Genomic DNA, 14,823 nt, shown 5'->3' on the forward strand with positions numbered 1-14,823 from the left:
GCTCAGACTAAGACCTTCCTTTTGTGGACTTGGTATCAGTTAGGTTTTCCAAAAGCTCTGCCTCAACACTTGCTGACTTCGTGTTATTAATTTACGATAGTGCTTAGTCCCATTTTGATCAATGTGTAACAAATCTACTTCCTCAGTATAACATGCTTTACCTCTCTCTAGAATGTATCTACATTTTAGCTCCTTTCCTACTCAAAATGTTGGTGACAGATAAAGAGAAACTATATTTAGGGTAACAGGTACTTTCAGACTAAAAATAAAGCAGTGGTTCTCATTAACCAAGGTCAGAGAGAATGTGTGTATAGTTTGACAAAGTTTGCTAAGATTCCCTTCACTATCACTAGTTGAAAAACAATGCATTGAAATCCTTTCTTTAACTAATCCTTTCTTTAACTAAAGATATATAACTATATCTTTCTACTAGATGTAGTTAAAATATGATAATGGCAGGTGTGAAGTCAGGTAATTAAGTAGTCTTCATCTACTACCCTAAGAGAAGGATCTTTGGGAGGTATAGCTAGAACTCCAGCATTAAAAAACCTCATGGTGCACTCATTTTGTTCCAGGAGGCATTGTGAGTTACACACTGTTTCCTACCTAATGGGTAAGGAAAACTTAAAGGTAAAACTGAACTGCTCTTTTTAGTTGCTCTTCCCCCCTCATTGGCCCTTCATGAATAAGCTCACCTGTTCTCTTCCTGAGATAGATGGCAGTTTAAGGGGAGGAGAACTGTTTTGGAATCGGAAGACCTGGGTTCAAGTTCTGTCATTCACCGGTTTAAGTTGCTTGAATTTCTGAGCTATCTTGCGGCTTGGGGGATAGTAATTGGCTTGAACGAGATGGGTTAATATCGTTCTGTTTCTACCAAAGTATCCTGTATGTATAAATATAACTAGTTATGGATGAGTTAACCAGTTTATGATTGGCAGCTGGAAAAAGGGACAGTTGAGTTAAAACAAGAATAGAGAGAGAATATATATTTTTACCTTTTTATTTTGAAATAATTTTATACCCATAGAAAAGTTGCAAGAATAATACAGGGAACTCCTGTATATCCTTCACCTGGAATCTCCAGTTGTTAACATTTTACCACTCACTCTACCATTCATTGGGAGAGAATGTTCAGCTGACACTTGAGTGTTTACAGATGCCGAGCATGTGCTTTTAGTTGCCTTATCTCATGCACCAGTCCCTTAATGTATAGGTACTGTTATCTCCACTGCGTAGAAAGAAAAACTTTGGGAGGTTAGATCAGTTGCCTGAGACCCCACAGCAGGTAAGTGGCAGAGGTTTGAGGGGTAAGTTTTTCACCACCTTCCTTTGCATTCTAGCCCAGGCCTTGCCACTAACAGTGGCGGAGCCCTCGGCCATTTATTTTGATGCAGGTCCTCATCTTTCCCTTCTGTTCATGGAACCCAGTGTTCCCTGCCCTGACTCACCTCACTATAGAGACAGGTTACGTTCCATGAAGTATCCTTTTTAACTACAGAAATCAGAGTTTTGTCTGGTATTGCTGATTAAGTGTAATTTGTTTAAGCAAATATAAAGACTGAAGATTGTTTGCAGTTTGTGGTTGAAGTCATTGGGGAGGTGAGAATGCCCTCCTTTCCTCACACCCAGCTTCCTTGTGAAATTGGTGGAACTGCCACAATTTGACTGGTTTTCTGTTTTGCAGGGGTATAAACCAGAAGAGTATTTTCCTCTTGGGCAGAGCATCCAGGGTGCTGGACTGTTCCTTGCCCTAACCACCACCTTGAGATCAAAATCCTTTATCTGTCTTCCCTGTCTGGCTACAGGGCCCTGAGCATATTGCTTCCAGGAGACCAGGGAAGATGACAGGGTTTGGTCTTTAGATTATTTCCACTTTCTTTGGAGTTGAATTTTTTTCCCCTGCCTTGTTTTGCTTAGAGGAATGTATCCCCTAAATTTTGATAGAAGTAGATTTTCTAGAACCTTGAACTGAGATTGAAAATTCGGTAGCTCATGGCTGTGAGCCAGATGTGGCTGGCAAACGTGTGCTTTTGGCTTGCCTAATGTTTAAATTTTTTTTCTTTAGTAGCCAACATTTAAAAGCCAGAGGATTTCACATAACCCCAGCTTTCAGTTTTTCTTTCAAAGAAAAGAAAAGAAAAAAAAAAAGGAAAGATTTGAACTTTTATTTTCAAAGCTGGAGAAGTACAATTTGATAAGCTAGTTAGTGGTGGGATTACCTTACCCTTGGTTACCAAAGAAGAGTTGTTTTTTGGGTAGGTAGAAAAACAGCTCGTAAGAAGGAGAAGGGACTTATCCAAGATCATCATCATCCCTGTCCTGTACTTGTCAGTGTTTCATTTCCGTCATTATGGGGACAGAGTGACTTCTAGATGGCAGAGGGTGACAGCCATCTACCCAGCTTAGTTGGAATTCAGTGCTTCGCTCCCTGCACACAGACACTACTGCCAGCAGGGGGTGCTGTCCGTTCACCGAGCCTGCTGTCATCTTGGCTCAGCTGAGCAGCAGCTGTTGGGCATGGGCCCTGGGTCTGTGTGAGACTTTGGGCATGTTCATTTGGTTCCCATCCCTAGTGCCCACCCCTTAGACCCTGGCCAGGTTATTGTGTCACTAGGGACTCTGTTCAGTAACAGGAAACTGGGGAAAGTTTAATTGTTTTCTCCTCTCTTTTTTTCCCATGCAGCTGAACAAAAGGTTCATCCTCAGTTTTCTCCATGCCCATGGGAAGCTGTTTACCCGGATTGGGTAAGTGTGCAGGATGTTTATTTTATTTTCCTACATTACAAGTCATTTTGGAATTTAATATTGTTAGCAACTAGACTGTGTTTGTAACTGAGGGCACAGGGTGTGAATTCTTAGGGGCCTCCACCTTCTCTCCTCTTCCCTTCGCTCACTCTCCTACCGTGCTCATGAAGTTTGGGAAATGTTACTCTCCATCCCTTTGGCTCCCCCTTCCCTACCTTTACTAAAGCCCCCTTTTAACCACAATCTTTTCCCAGCCCCCACCCCTAATCCCTCTGGGTTTCTCTTTCCTCTGCCTTCCGGCTCAGCCCCTAGTGAGCTCCGCAAGGAAGTCATGCTTAGTCCCTGGGTGCAGCTGCCAGGGGTCCTCCTTGGGGGAAAATACTATCCACTAATTTTCCCTTGAAAATCAGTGGACAGTAATTTCTTTCTTCCAACATTTTCTCTTTCTTCGAACCATACCCCTTCCTCCTGTGCTCAGTTTCCTGCACCATATTGCTGACCTCAGTAAATGCTAAGACTTCTCTATGGTTTCACCATTCACCACGGATTTCCATATAAATCTCAGGGAAGGTGGTTTCGGTGAGACCCTGTTACTTAATCCATTAAGTCTCTGGGAAGAGATCAGGTTTTGAGTATCCCTTTGGTGGATCCGAGTTTCTCCTCACTGTGTAAAGCTGGTGCCCCTGTGCTGAGTGCCTCGTTATTCCAGGAGAGGAATGGGTGGCAGTGCCCTCAGGTCGTCTCTGCATTTTAATATTTTCTGAGTTGGAGGTTTTATTGTGAACTACCCTTTGAGGTGATTTGCTTTGGATTATAGTTCCCCCAGTTGTTGTCAGTGTTTGCCTTTCACTTTCTTTTTTTTAAGATTTTAATTAATTTATTTTTTTGGCTGTGTTGGGTCTTTGTTGCTGCGTGCGGGCTTTCTCTAGTTGTGGTCAGCAGGAGCTATTCTTTGTTGCGGTGTGTGGGCTTCTCATTGCAGTGGCTTCTCTTGTTGCAGAGCACGGGCTCTAGGCATGTGGGTTTCAGTACTTGTGGTGCGTGGGCTCAGTAGTCATGGCTCGCAGGCTCTAGAGTGCAGGCTCAGTAGTTGTGGCGCATGGGCTTAGTTGCTCCGCAGCATGTGGGATCTTCCCGGACCAGGGCTCGAACCCATGTACCCTGTATTGGCAGGCAGATTCTTAACCACTGTGCCACCAGGGAAGCCCCTCCCTTTCACTTTCTGTCATAACCTTGTAAGTGTATCTGTAATGCTCTAGAAGGTTTCCTTAGTGGGAGAAGCTGAAAAGCTTTGTCCTGCTTGAAGAAACACTGTTTGTGGATGGTAAACTAGACACTTGTACCTTTTACATATTCATTTGTCATCAGCCTGGGCAAGAGTGACAGGGATGGCTATAGTCTTGATTTTGAAATGACTTGGGAAACTTGGAGTAGTGCCAATAGATGCATCTCTACCAGCAGAAATAAGTGTGACGTGATTTACTCAGCAAAGTAAACTAGGTGCATCAGTAACAACCCCTCACCCCACCCCCATGTCAGCTCTACTCTGGCAGGAGTTTTTGCTTAAGACTGTTGTATCCCGAGTGCCTGGCATGTAGTAGGTGCTCAGTAAATATTTGTTGTAGGAATAAGTGAATTATTAGAAGAAATGGGTAGATTGTGAAAGACTGGAGAGAAGGATCTAGTATTCTATGGGTCGTAGTAGGCCAGTCAGTAGTGAGTAATGTAAAGTTGCAGTTTCAGGGTGGGTGCAGTTTCAGGATTATTATCTTATAATAAGAAGATATTATTTCATAAAATAGCACATCATATCAGAAATACCACTGTACTGCACTTAAAGTAGGTGCTATGGTTCCTTATCTCTTTATTTCTTTTAAAATTCTCATTTAAAAAATCTTTTTTTCCCCTTACGACCTTTCTAGTCAGTATTTTCTCCTTTTTTCTTTTTCCTGTGTTTGTTCTTTAACTTTTTATGTACCCCATGTTTGCTCTAAGTCAGGATTTCTCAACCTCTGTACTGTTAATATTTTGAACCTTATAATTCTTTGTTGTAGGGGCTGTCCTGTGTAGGATGGTTAACAGCATCCCAGGCTTCTACCCACTACATGCCAGTAGCATTCCTTCTCTTCACCCCCAGTTATGACAATTAAAAATGTCTCTAGACATTGCCAAATGTTCCCCGCAGTGCAAAATTGCTCCTGGTTGAGAACCACTGCCCTAGGTATTTCTTAGCTCTGTTAGAGACTCTTGGGACTAAAAAAGTTATAAATCTTGGTCCAGAGTATACGAATGTTTAGGATATATATATATATATATATATATATATATATGTATATATATATATGTATATATATATATACACACACACACACATATATATATATTTTTTAAATCAGGTTAAGCATTAGTTAGAACCTTATTTTTTCCCCTTTTTAAAACTCTCATATTTAGATATTTTGAAGGAAGTTTGAGAAAGGATCACAATAATGATTAAAAAGCTAGAAATTGATTTCTGAGAGGACAAATTAATCTTTAAAAAAATAAGGTAAGGCTTCCCTGGTGGCACAGTGGTTGAGAGTCCGCCTGCCGATGCAGGGGACGCGGGTTCGTGCCCCAGTCTGGGAAGATCCCACATGCCGCCGAGCAGCTGGGCCCTTGAGCCATGGCCGCTGAGCCTGCGCGTCCGGAGCCTGTGCTCTGCAGCGGGAGGGGCCACAGCAGTGAGGGGCCCGCGTACTGCAAAAAATAAAAAATAAGGTAAAAAAAGTTTTATTTGGAGACAGCTGTTGGGGGTACCCTAACTGTGTTTAAATATTAGGGTCATAACCAAATAGTTTTGACTTCTTTTGGATGACAGCAAGAGAAAAATACAATAGGCTTATGTTGCAGCTGGAGAGGTTTGGGTTAGGTGTAAGAAGATTTCACAGAGGAAAGACGTTCAGGAATTTTCTTCTCTGGAAGCCTTTGCGAGCGAATAGATTATCTCATTTGTCAGAGGTGGTTTGCTGTGGTCCAGATTATTTTTCAAGATCTCTTCCATTCCTGCATATAACATATTCTGTTGGCAAAAAGATAAGGCCAGTCTAGTTGCACCTTCATGAACAGTGAGTCGTCGTAGTGTTCATATGAGGAAAATGTACGTAAATTCTAGGCACCCCAGCCCCTCGGTGAGTACTCCTCTTGTGCTCTCCTAGAGGTAAAAAGAGAATTGAGCCCCATATTTATTCTGGAAGGCAGAAACAGCAATAATTTTTCTATTGGAAAAAAAGAAGTATAGAAGTCTGTAAGACTAGAAAAGCAATGAGCCCGAGCCACACACAACAACATGGACTGCTGCCTAATTACCGAGAAGATGTGAAATGTGGGAGGCGTTGAAAACGAATTAAGAGTGAGGAGATTGTAATGGGGAGCAGCTGAAGACACATCCACTGTCCCGCCTGCCTGCTGAGAAAAGCCCCCCGTGGCTCTCCCAGTCTTCATCTTGTCCGTGCCCCGTGTTCTCCGTTGCATCCGCGTACGCTTGAGGGCCTAATGTGTGCAACGCTGGTCTTCCTCTCAGCAACCAGCGAAAAAGAGGTGCGGAGTGTTAGATGGAATCAAGTGCCAAAAAGAGTTTGTTTTTCTCCGCTGACTAGTTCTAAGACCTCGAGAGGGAACAAGTCAGAGCCTCTGTGGGCTCTCGTTTCCTTATCAGTAGTTTAAATAGATGATCTCCAAGGTCTGTTCCAGTCCTTATGTTCTGTAGCACTATGACTTTTTTCCCCTCATTGTTACCCTGTCATACGGCTTAGTTGTTTTTGTTTTGTTTTTTGCTACTGGTTCGCTCCTATCTTGTTCAGTTTTTAAAAATTAAGATGTTAAGAAAAGTTAGGGAGCCTGATTCTTTTCTGCAGAGAATGTTGTCTGGCCCAGCTGTGTTCCCCAGCATATGAGAGGTTGGGTCCTGCCCCGTTAGTCACTATCTGAGTCACTCACGGGTCTAGGTCCCAGTATTGTCTGAAAGACTGGTTTCTTGAAACTACCATTCAAATGAGACAAGGTATCTCTGGAGATCACTTCAGAAAGCAGTCACTTTAGCCAGCGAAACTCGTATCCTGAAAGTGACCGTACCTTCTGCAGCTTTAAAGGATGGGGCCGGAATCCTCTCAGGCTCAGGAAGGGGAATAGGTCAGGGTGCCGTGTGGCTCCTGACAGACACTGGCTTTCCCCGGGAGAGGCAGATCAGACCTGTGCTCAGACTCCTCTGAGAGAGGTCGGAAAGCCGGCAGCCTGTAGACTTTTGATTTGTGACAAACAGAATAATTTTGCTTCCCATTATAGCCTAGGTTGAAGTTACCACTTTAGTTTTTACTTGCTTGCCGAGTCATGCTATTTGCACAGCTTCAAGATCTCTTGGAATTCAAAGGCTCATGTTTATTTTGGACTCTGAATTGTTAAGAATATAATGTTTGTGTCTTGATTTTTTTAAAATTATAAATGTATTATATACAAAAGCCAGAAGTATTCATTGTAGGGGAAATCTTTTTACTATATACAGTGCTTATTGTAAAATATTTAGAAAAACCAGCAACAAGAAGAAATAAAAAATTATTCTCACTATCCAGAGATGACTATCTACCACTAACACTTGGTGTATATTTTATCTTCTTTTCTATACATCACGCACACACATTTTCTTATTTATTTTTTACAAATATGTATAAAAAGGGATCGCGTTAAACTACTTTAAAACTGTCCACATTTAATATATGTTGGACTTTCTCCCACATGATTAAAAAATCTAATACAGCTTTTAAAAAATAGAATTCAGTTGTATGGATGCGCCACTTTCGTCATCGGCTGTTGTTGGGCGTTTTAGCATGCTTCCAATTTTGGGCTGTTATAAATTGCCGTTTTTTTATGCTTTCTCTCCTCTTCCTCTGCTGCTACTACTGCTGCTGCTTCTTGCCTAAAACTTTTACAATTATTACATAAGTAATATATAAAATCTCCTTATAAAAGTATAACATTCTTTTCTAAAATTTCTTTCAACTCTCCCCCAACCCCTGTGCCTTCCAAAGAGATAATGCCGGACATCAGGTTATGTATTCTTCCAGACCTTTTTACTATATTTACATACTTACATATGTAGCCATAAAAACCATAATTTTATTTTGTGGGTTTTTTTCCTAAACAAATTGTATACTGTCATTATCTCAGTTTTAGTATAATTTTCATTCTGCAATATGGGGTGGAGCGAAGAGAAAGAAAGAAAACTACTTACAGGTAACTTGAGGCCAAAAACAGACATCATTTTGGTTACGAAACTGGGCACCAGAAACGCCGTTATTGAGCTCTGAGGAAGAATCTTTTATCTGTGTGTCCTTCAGTTGTGGCCTAACAAAACTGATTTTTGTCTGAGAATGCCATCTTTCCTCATATCTCAGAATTGAAGTTACTCTAACTTATGCATTTGATTTTTTTTTTTCTTTTGTTTTAATCATGTTGAACTAGTTGAAAGGCGAACGGGGGATTTTTTTTTTTTTAAACTTTCGAAAAAAAGAAGATGTGGACATTTGGCCTGGTGCGCTTTTGAGACTTCATTCTGACCTAGGGAGTGTTAATGGATCTGTTTCAATTCCCATCCAGGGAAGAGGCTTCCTCAGACACAGCCTCGAAGCAAGACTGTCCCACGTGACACTTCTGTCATGTCGTTCTGTGCTGGCTCTCTACCGCCTTTCAACACGGAGACACATGGCTCTGAAACTTGCCCAGTGTGGCTGCTTTTCAAGCAGAGTGAACTCTGCTATTCTCGTAACGAGAAGTGCTAGCCCCCCTCCCCACCTCTACCAGAAAGAGTGCTGCACAGTGTCAAGATTTAAAATGAAACCTTTGTTATAGCCCATGGGGAAAAATGGATCCAATCCAGCCTCAAACATATCACTGTCTGCCATTCCAAACTGACCAAGAGCTTTAATGGTTCTGAAATATTTTAGAGGGGGGGTGAAAGAGTGTGTTTCGGTTGTTTTGTTGTTGTTGTTGGGTGGTGGCAGTGGCATTTGAAATGGCATGTGGGGGGAAGAAAGCCTGGCATGTTTTGTGCCAATGAAAATGAGGGCAGCTCAGCAGAGAAGGGCACTGGAGTATAAACTGTAATTGACCCATAACTGTGGCATGACTTCTGGGTACTAGGAGGTCAGTCATAGGAGTTGCCTCCAAGGGCAAGGAATGAAGATTGCCAGGAGGCCAGAAAGCTCTGGAGTTTTCTGACCTGAGGAAGGTACTACTCAGCGGGGAAAGGTTCAGGTGAAAGTAGAAGCACCTTTCCCTAGGACTTGAAACGGTTTTGTATCTTTTGAGGAGGATTCCCTTCCCTGTGGCTTTCCAGAAACTATTTATTAATCCAGGCTGGAGCTCTCCCTCACCCCACCCCACAGTGTATCACAAGCAGTATGTTTGTTTTTGAGGGTGGGGGGGCGTTGAGGATGGATAAAAGATACTCTGCTGACCACGAATTGTTCGGCATGGCCCTAAGGCCCGTGTGCCTGGTTTCTCTCTCTAGCACCAAGTTCAAATTTGCTTTTTATTTCTGAGGACTTCAGCTGTGGTTTGTTCCTGTTGCCAGAGGAGCTCCAGGCATGCACCACTGTTTGTGGCCACTTTTGGCAGGCATTGGTTTGAATGACCTCTCTTTAGGAGCTCTGGGTCACTGGCTAGATTTCTACCTCCCTACATTACAGGCTCTTCCTGTATTGGGAGTGGCAGTTGGCCAGGGCATTATATTTCCACTGGCCTGAAAACTTACAGACCCTGATGAGCAGAGGCTTGTGAGAGGGAGGAGGACAGCAACACAGGAAAGACCGAAACAGATCATCAGGGCCCTAGGTCGAGGGATTCTTCCAGGGGAGATTTGGGATCCTTAGGTGGAGCGATTAGTGTGAGAGTCCCTAAGTAGACGGCAGCAGAACTGCGTCTGGTTTTCTGAAGTAAAGCTTTGAGTGAAGAATCTTTAGATTTACGTACCTCTTCATAGAATATGGTTTTCATACCAGAGAGTTTGGGGAATATGCCAGTCTTAGAGCTTAAAGGAAATTTGTTCACTATTTAGAAAAACTGATTGTTTCAGAGAGAAACTTTGATTTCAACTTGAATCCAGTTATTGCCAGAGGTTAGGAAATAGCATACCAAAGCATGAAAACTCATGGCGATTTATCCAAAAATTGAGTTATTTCCATCTCTAAACTCTGAACTTCTTTCTCTTAAATTTGTTCACAACCTTAGGGTGCTAGGAAGGTTTGTGAAAGTAACAAAGAAATGTCCTAGGCATTAGCCATCTGCTTTTCCGGGAGGGGGGGCGCAGAGAGAAAGAGAGAGAGAGAGAGAGAGAGAGAGAATGAGTGTGTGTGTGTGTGTGTGTACACCGAGTTCTCTTGGGGATGTGCCTCACTGATGGGCTGGCTGTATTTGTAGGATGGAGACATTCCCTGCAGTGGCTGAGAAGGTCCTCAGGGAGTTCCAGGTGTTGCTGCAGCGTAGTCCCTCTCCTATTGGAAGTACCCGCATGCTGCAGCTTATGACCATCAACATGTTTGCTGTACACAACTCCCAACTGAAAGGTAAGGAATGTCCAGTTTCTTTATCTAGACAGATAAAGATTAATCTAGCTTCTTTCCCATGCTACCATACCACTACACAGTCCCCCCAAAACACACACACACACACACACACACACACACACACACACACACCCTTTTCCCCCCGTTGCCTTTCAGATCTTTAATTTACTCTCTGAAATCTGTGTGACTCTCTAGTGCTTGGGTGGGATGGTTGGAGGGAATCATGGGTATAGAGCTTAATTTGCAAACCCAGAGATGCTGTTGCACATCTGGCCATGCTAAAGGCAGCAGCAAGGCCTCTTGGAGGCTGCAGACCCAGAGCCTCTCCCAGGGGGGGAGGCATTGCTGAAATGTTTCATTGCAGAGACCATACGCTTGGCAGGGATTGGGAATAGCTGTTTCTGGACTCATGTACCCTGTTTGTTCAATATGGAAAAGTCTAGTTCCCTATGGGATATCCCTTGTGGGAGTCTGCCAGGGAGTAAGAACAGAGAATCGATGAGCTTTGGTGACTCAAATCTGGAAGCACAAAAATCACCAGGCCCAGAATTTGGCAAATGTACTAGTGTGCATTCCGAAATGCTTTTCTGAACACTGGGGGTTTTTTAACATGAGGTGGGGGCTGGGGTAGGAGAAATGGGGGGTGGTGCTGATTGGCAGGATTTTTAAATGTTCTGATGACCAGGTCACAGTTGAAGGATGTTACCGGATCCCTCCCCTCCCCTTCCCTTTCCTCCACCCCACTGAGGTAAGGATGATGGGGTTTGACTTGGTGGAAATCTGTAGCATGGAGGTGACATTATTTTGTGTGTTTGTTTGCAAAGGAGACTTGGTCCTTGCTGCCAAAGAATCATTTCAGAGCACTGGCAGAGAGTGTCTGGTCTCAGGGCTGGAAGCTTATCATCTGAAACGCCAAGAAGCGGGAATTACCCTATGGAGAGTCCGTTGTAAAACAGACCTGGTGTTTCTGGACAGAGGATCACTAGTTCTTTCATCGCACCTTTGCTTAGTGATTTCTCTCACTCCGAAGTTGATTTGTTTCCCTTCCCATTTGTATTTAGGTTATGCTTCAGCCTGCTGCAGGGGGGTGTTCTCCCCTGATGAGTGGGTATTCTGCACTTTCCCTTGAAACTTGGCTCCTCCTGGGACTCTGCAAGGTCCTCTGCTAGTTTGCCTGGGTTTTCAATCACATCTGAATCCTAAAGGGTTTTCTGCTTTCACGCTGCCTGCTGCAGCATTTAGAACTCCCAGAAGAAGGTGAGATGCAGAGGCTTAGGTGCCATTTTGAACTTGGCTAAATATTCCCAAGAACAGTTCTGAGGAAGCATGCAGTCCTGAGGGGCAGTGGAGGTTTCCAGGAATGAGGAAATAAAGTTTGTAAAGTGTGGTGAGGCCGTCAGTCCAGAGGGGAGGGAGATTGATCCCTTCATCCTTACTCCGCTGGTTGGGCTACCAAGTGGGAAGCTCACTGGACTCAGGGAATGGGGCCTCCCGAGGTGCCTTCCTCTTCACTTTCCTGCCTCCCTCTAACAACAGCAAGCTGCCTGTCACAGGGCTGCAGCCTCTGCCAAGGCACTGTTCCTGCATCGAGTGACCTGGAGGTGGGGATGTAAAGACCCCGCAGCTCTTGCCTGTGGAGCATCTGTTGTCAGCAACTTCTGCTCCATGGAAAGGAATACGTTGGCCCTTTCATAGGCCACCAGTGAGTCCTTTTCCTGGAGCTGTTGTAAAGTAAAAGTTAAGAAAATATGGGTGAAAGGAAGGTGAGATGGTGAGAACAGAGAAAGAAGGAAGTAAGTGGTTCCCCTTTTGAGGCCAGGGTACTTTTTCTAGGACTCTTTTCCATGGTCGGTCATAATGAGGACCTGATAGCCAGGAAGGACATGTCGCAGCCTGTGCGTGAGACCCTACCACTGGTTCTGGCTTTGTCCTGGCGCTCACCTCCCTGGGGCAGCTGGGGCCGAGAGGAGTATGAGCTGAGGTGGTCAGAAGCTCCCAGGGTGTTTCAGGGAAAACAGCCTGGGCCACAGGATATAACACTCAGCCAGGACAGAGCGCTCTGTGGACGTGCTGCCAAGTCCCCGGTGTGCAGCTGAGGCGGCCGTCCAGACCCCACTGTGTGGGCTGCCATTGGGAGAGGGGTGAGCAGAGCACTCAGCAGAGCTGGCTGGTGGGAAGATGCGCTTTTCCATTTCCCAGCACATGAGTCATCTTCCCTGGGCCCCTGTGCTGTGCTTGCACGGACAGTGGCAAGAAGGGGGTGTTGTGGCTGAGCAGCAGCATCTGTGCCGGGGGTGGAGAGGGAAGGGGGTTGGGGAGAGGGTAAAGATTTAGATCCTTCACTAATCAGCAGCAGTTTGGATCACATTTTTATGAGTAAGGAAGTGATAAATCAGCCCTGAGTGTTCAGCCCCCAAGTCCCGTCAGCCGGTGCCCTTCTGAAGGCTTCTCTCCAGGCCAGCCTGCTTGCTGTCAGAGTCGCCACCCAGCCGCGGGACCCTGGCTGTCTGAAACCAGGAAGCAAGGGCCTGCTGCTGCCTGGCCCTCCCAGGTGCTTGGGGTCTGTGGTGATTTGGCAGTCACTGCAAGTTACAGAACATCTGGGCCATCATTTTTCTTTCCGTTCCTTCTTGGACGTGTCCTTCTGGGTGGGTGTTTGCGTATGTCAGTTCCTGGACTCTGTGGAGAACGAACGTTCCAGCCTGAAACAGCGGTGATCTGTGGCCCCCCAAAGCAGTCAGAATCCTCTCAGTCTGTGCCTGACCCTTCCCTGTAGATGTGGTACTTAAGGAGGGCAACAGGGACGTCCTTACTAAAAAGTACATCCTTTGCCGATGCCTCTGATTCTTTTTTGTGTGTGTTTGATGCTACCCTTGTATAAGCCCTCTTTTCAAAATACCAATAGTCCAGGGTGGAAATGATACCGTTACTAACACTTCAGTGTGATTACTTTTCAAATGTGCTTTCCTTGGGGTCAAGAGACATAGAACTGTTTTAAAGCTTTGGACACCTCACAAGCCAAACGGAGGGGAAAAACTTAGATGGTGGTGAATGACAGGCATCTTTCCCCTTTTCTAGGTTATAGTTTTTCCTGGAGCTCAGGGAGGCAGAGGTTGTGAGATTTGTCCCCCTTCCAATAAGGGAAAATGAGTTTTGCCACATCATTTAACCAACTAAACTTTCAGGTCTCAGCAGTGATCTTAAAACTCACAAGTTCAGGGCTATTGGTGGGGATACCTTTATCTCCTCCCCTCATATGGGCCCTATGCAAAAAGCCTACTTCAGTGGGACTACAGAGAGTCTAGAATCCTAATACCTACACTGAAGTGGTTGGGGACAGATAAATTTGAGGGGTGTTTGGGGCCATTAGCATGGTGCCTGGTATTTCTTAGGCACTCAGTAAGTATTCATTGAATGCATGGATGAGGAAGGCCAGGTTCTGGGCAGGCCAGCCCTCATTGAACAGTGTGTTTCCTTCCTGGCCTTTGTCCAAAATTACCCTTTGGCGAGTGATGGGTGGTGGTGAGATAGGTGGTTCCCAGAGTGATGTCACAGTTGGAGATCTCTCTGCAGCATTCCTGAAGGGAGAAACGGGGCCTTCTCCATGTGCCTCAGCATTTAACACTTCAGTAGCCATCTGATTGGCTGATGTGGTGCTGGAGGGGGAATGGTTGATCTCAACCACAAGCACTCTAAGAATTTTAATTTTTTAAAAAATTCTGTAATTTAAGGAAATAAAACTCTAGTTTCTTGAAGAGGAATAATTGAAGCAACATTTGTGGTAGGGCATCACTGAAACCCCATTGCACCCCCTATCTGTGCCCAATTTGCTCCAATATGGCCCCCTTTTTTTCCCCCTCTTGCGCTCTCCCCCTCTTGCGCTCTCTCTCTCTCTCTCTGTCTCTGTCTTTTTAAAAAATATGTTTTATAATTCCTGGAATCAAAACCATCTCAGGCACACACTGTTTTATTTTACTGTATTATTGGATTATACTTCCTATAAATCACTGGATGTTATTCATTGGCCACCACTGGAATAACTTCCCTTTTCTGTGCCCTGGCCCCCTCTTTTTCCCCCTCTTTTTCCCCCTCTTTTTCCCCCTCTTTTTCCTCCCCTACCAGTTCATAGAATAGGCGTCCACTGCAGCCTTGCAGAAAAGCCCCGGTGGCAGCAAGAGGGCACCCAAGAGACACTGCTTGTGCTCCCTGTTCTTAGGGAACATTTAGGGCCTGGGATTGAGGCAGGGCTAGGCTGGCATTCCTTTCTTTATCATTTATGCTTGCTTTTATGGTTTGTTAGTAACCCTGAATTGCGGGAGGTGGTAGGAGGGAGTGCCACATGCATGCCTCCAGAGGGATAGAGAATCGCAGCTGTTAATATGGGACAGATAGAGCTTAACCCCAGTGTGTGGGATGCTTGAGATGGGAACCACACACCTTCACGCTGTGGTTGTGTATGCAGGTTGACTCCGGTTGAGAAGTT

The 14,823-nt window shown here is 44.6% G+C and overlaps 1 protein-coding gene across 4 annotated transcripts in view; it reads left to right on the forward strand.

Moving 5' to 3' along the window:
• SMG6 (SMG6 nonsense mediated mRNA decay factor) overlaps positions 1 to 14,823 on the forward strand; it is a 235,198-nt gene that overhangs the window by 47,189 nt on the left and 173,186 nt on the right. For all 4 annotated transcript variants that reach the window (XM_029211343.1, XM_029211341.1, XM_029211344.1 and 1 more), the window contains exons 9-10: positions 2,684 to 2,745; positions 10,195 to 10,340. In XM_029211343.1, coding sequence (XP_029067176.1) covers positions 2,684 to 2,745; positions 10,195 to 10,340 — 208 coding nt within the window. The remainder of the gene's footprint in view (positions 1 to 2,683; positions 2,746 to 10,194; positions 10,341 to 14,823) is intronic.

The sequence above is a fragment of the Monodon monoceros genome, unplaced genomic scaffold, assembly GCF_005190385.1.
Source record: "Monodon monoceros isolate NGI ecotype Baffin Bay Population unplaced genomic scaffold, NGI_Narwhal_1 Super_Scaffold_9, whole genome shotgun sequence".
Classification (NCBI taxonomy): Eukaryota; Metazoa; Chordata; class Mammalia; order Artiodactyla; family Monodontidae; genus Monodon; species Monodon monoceros.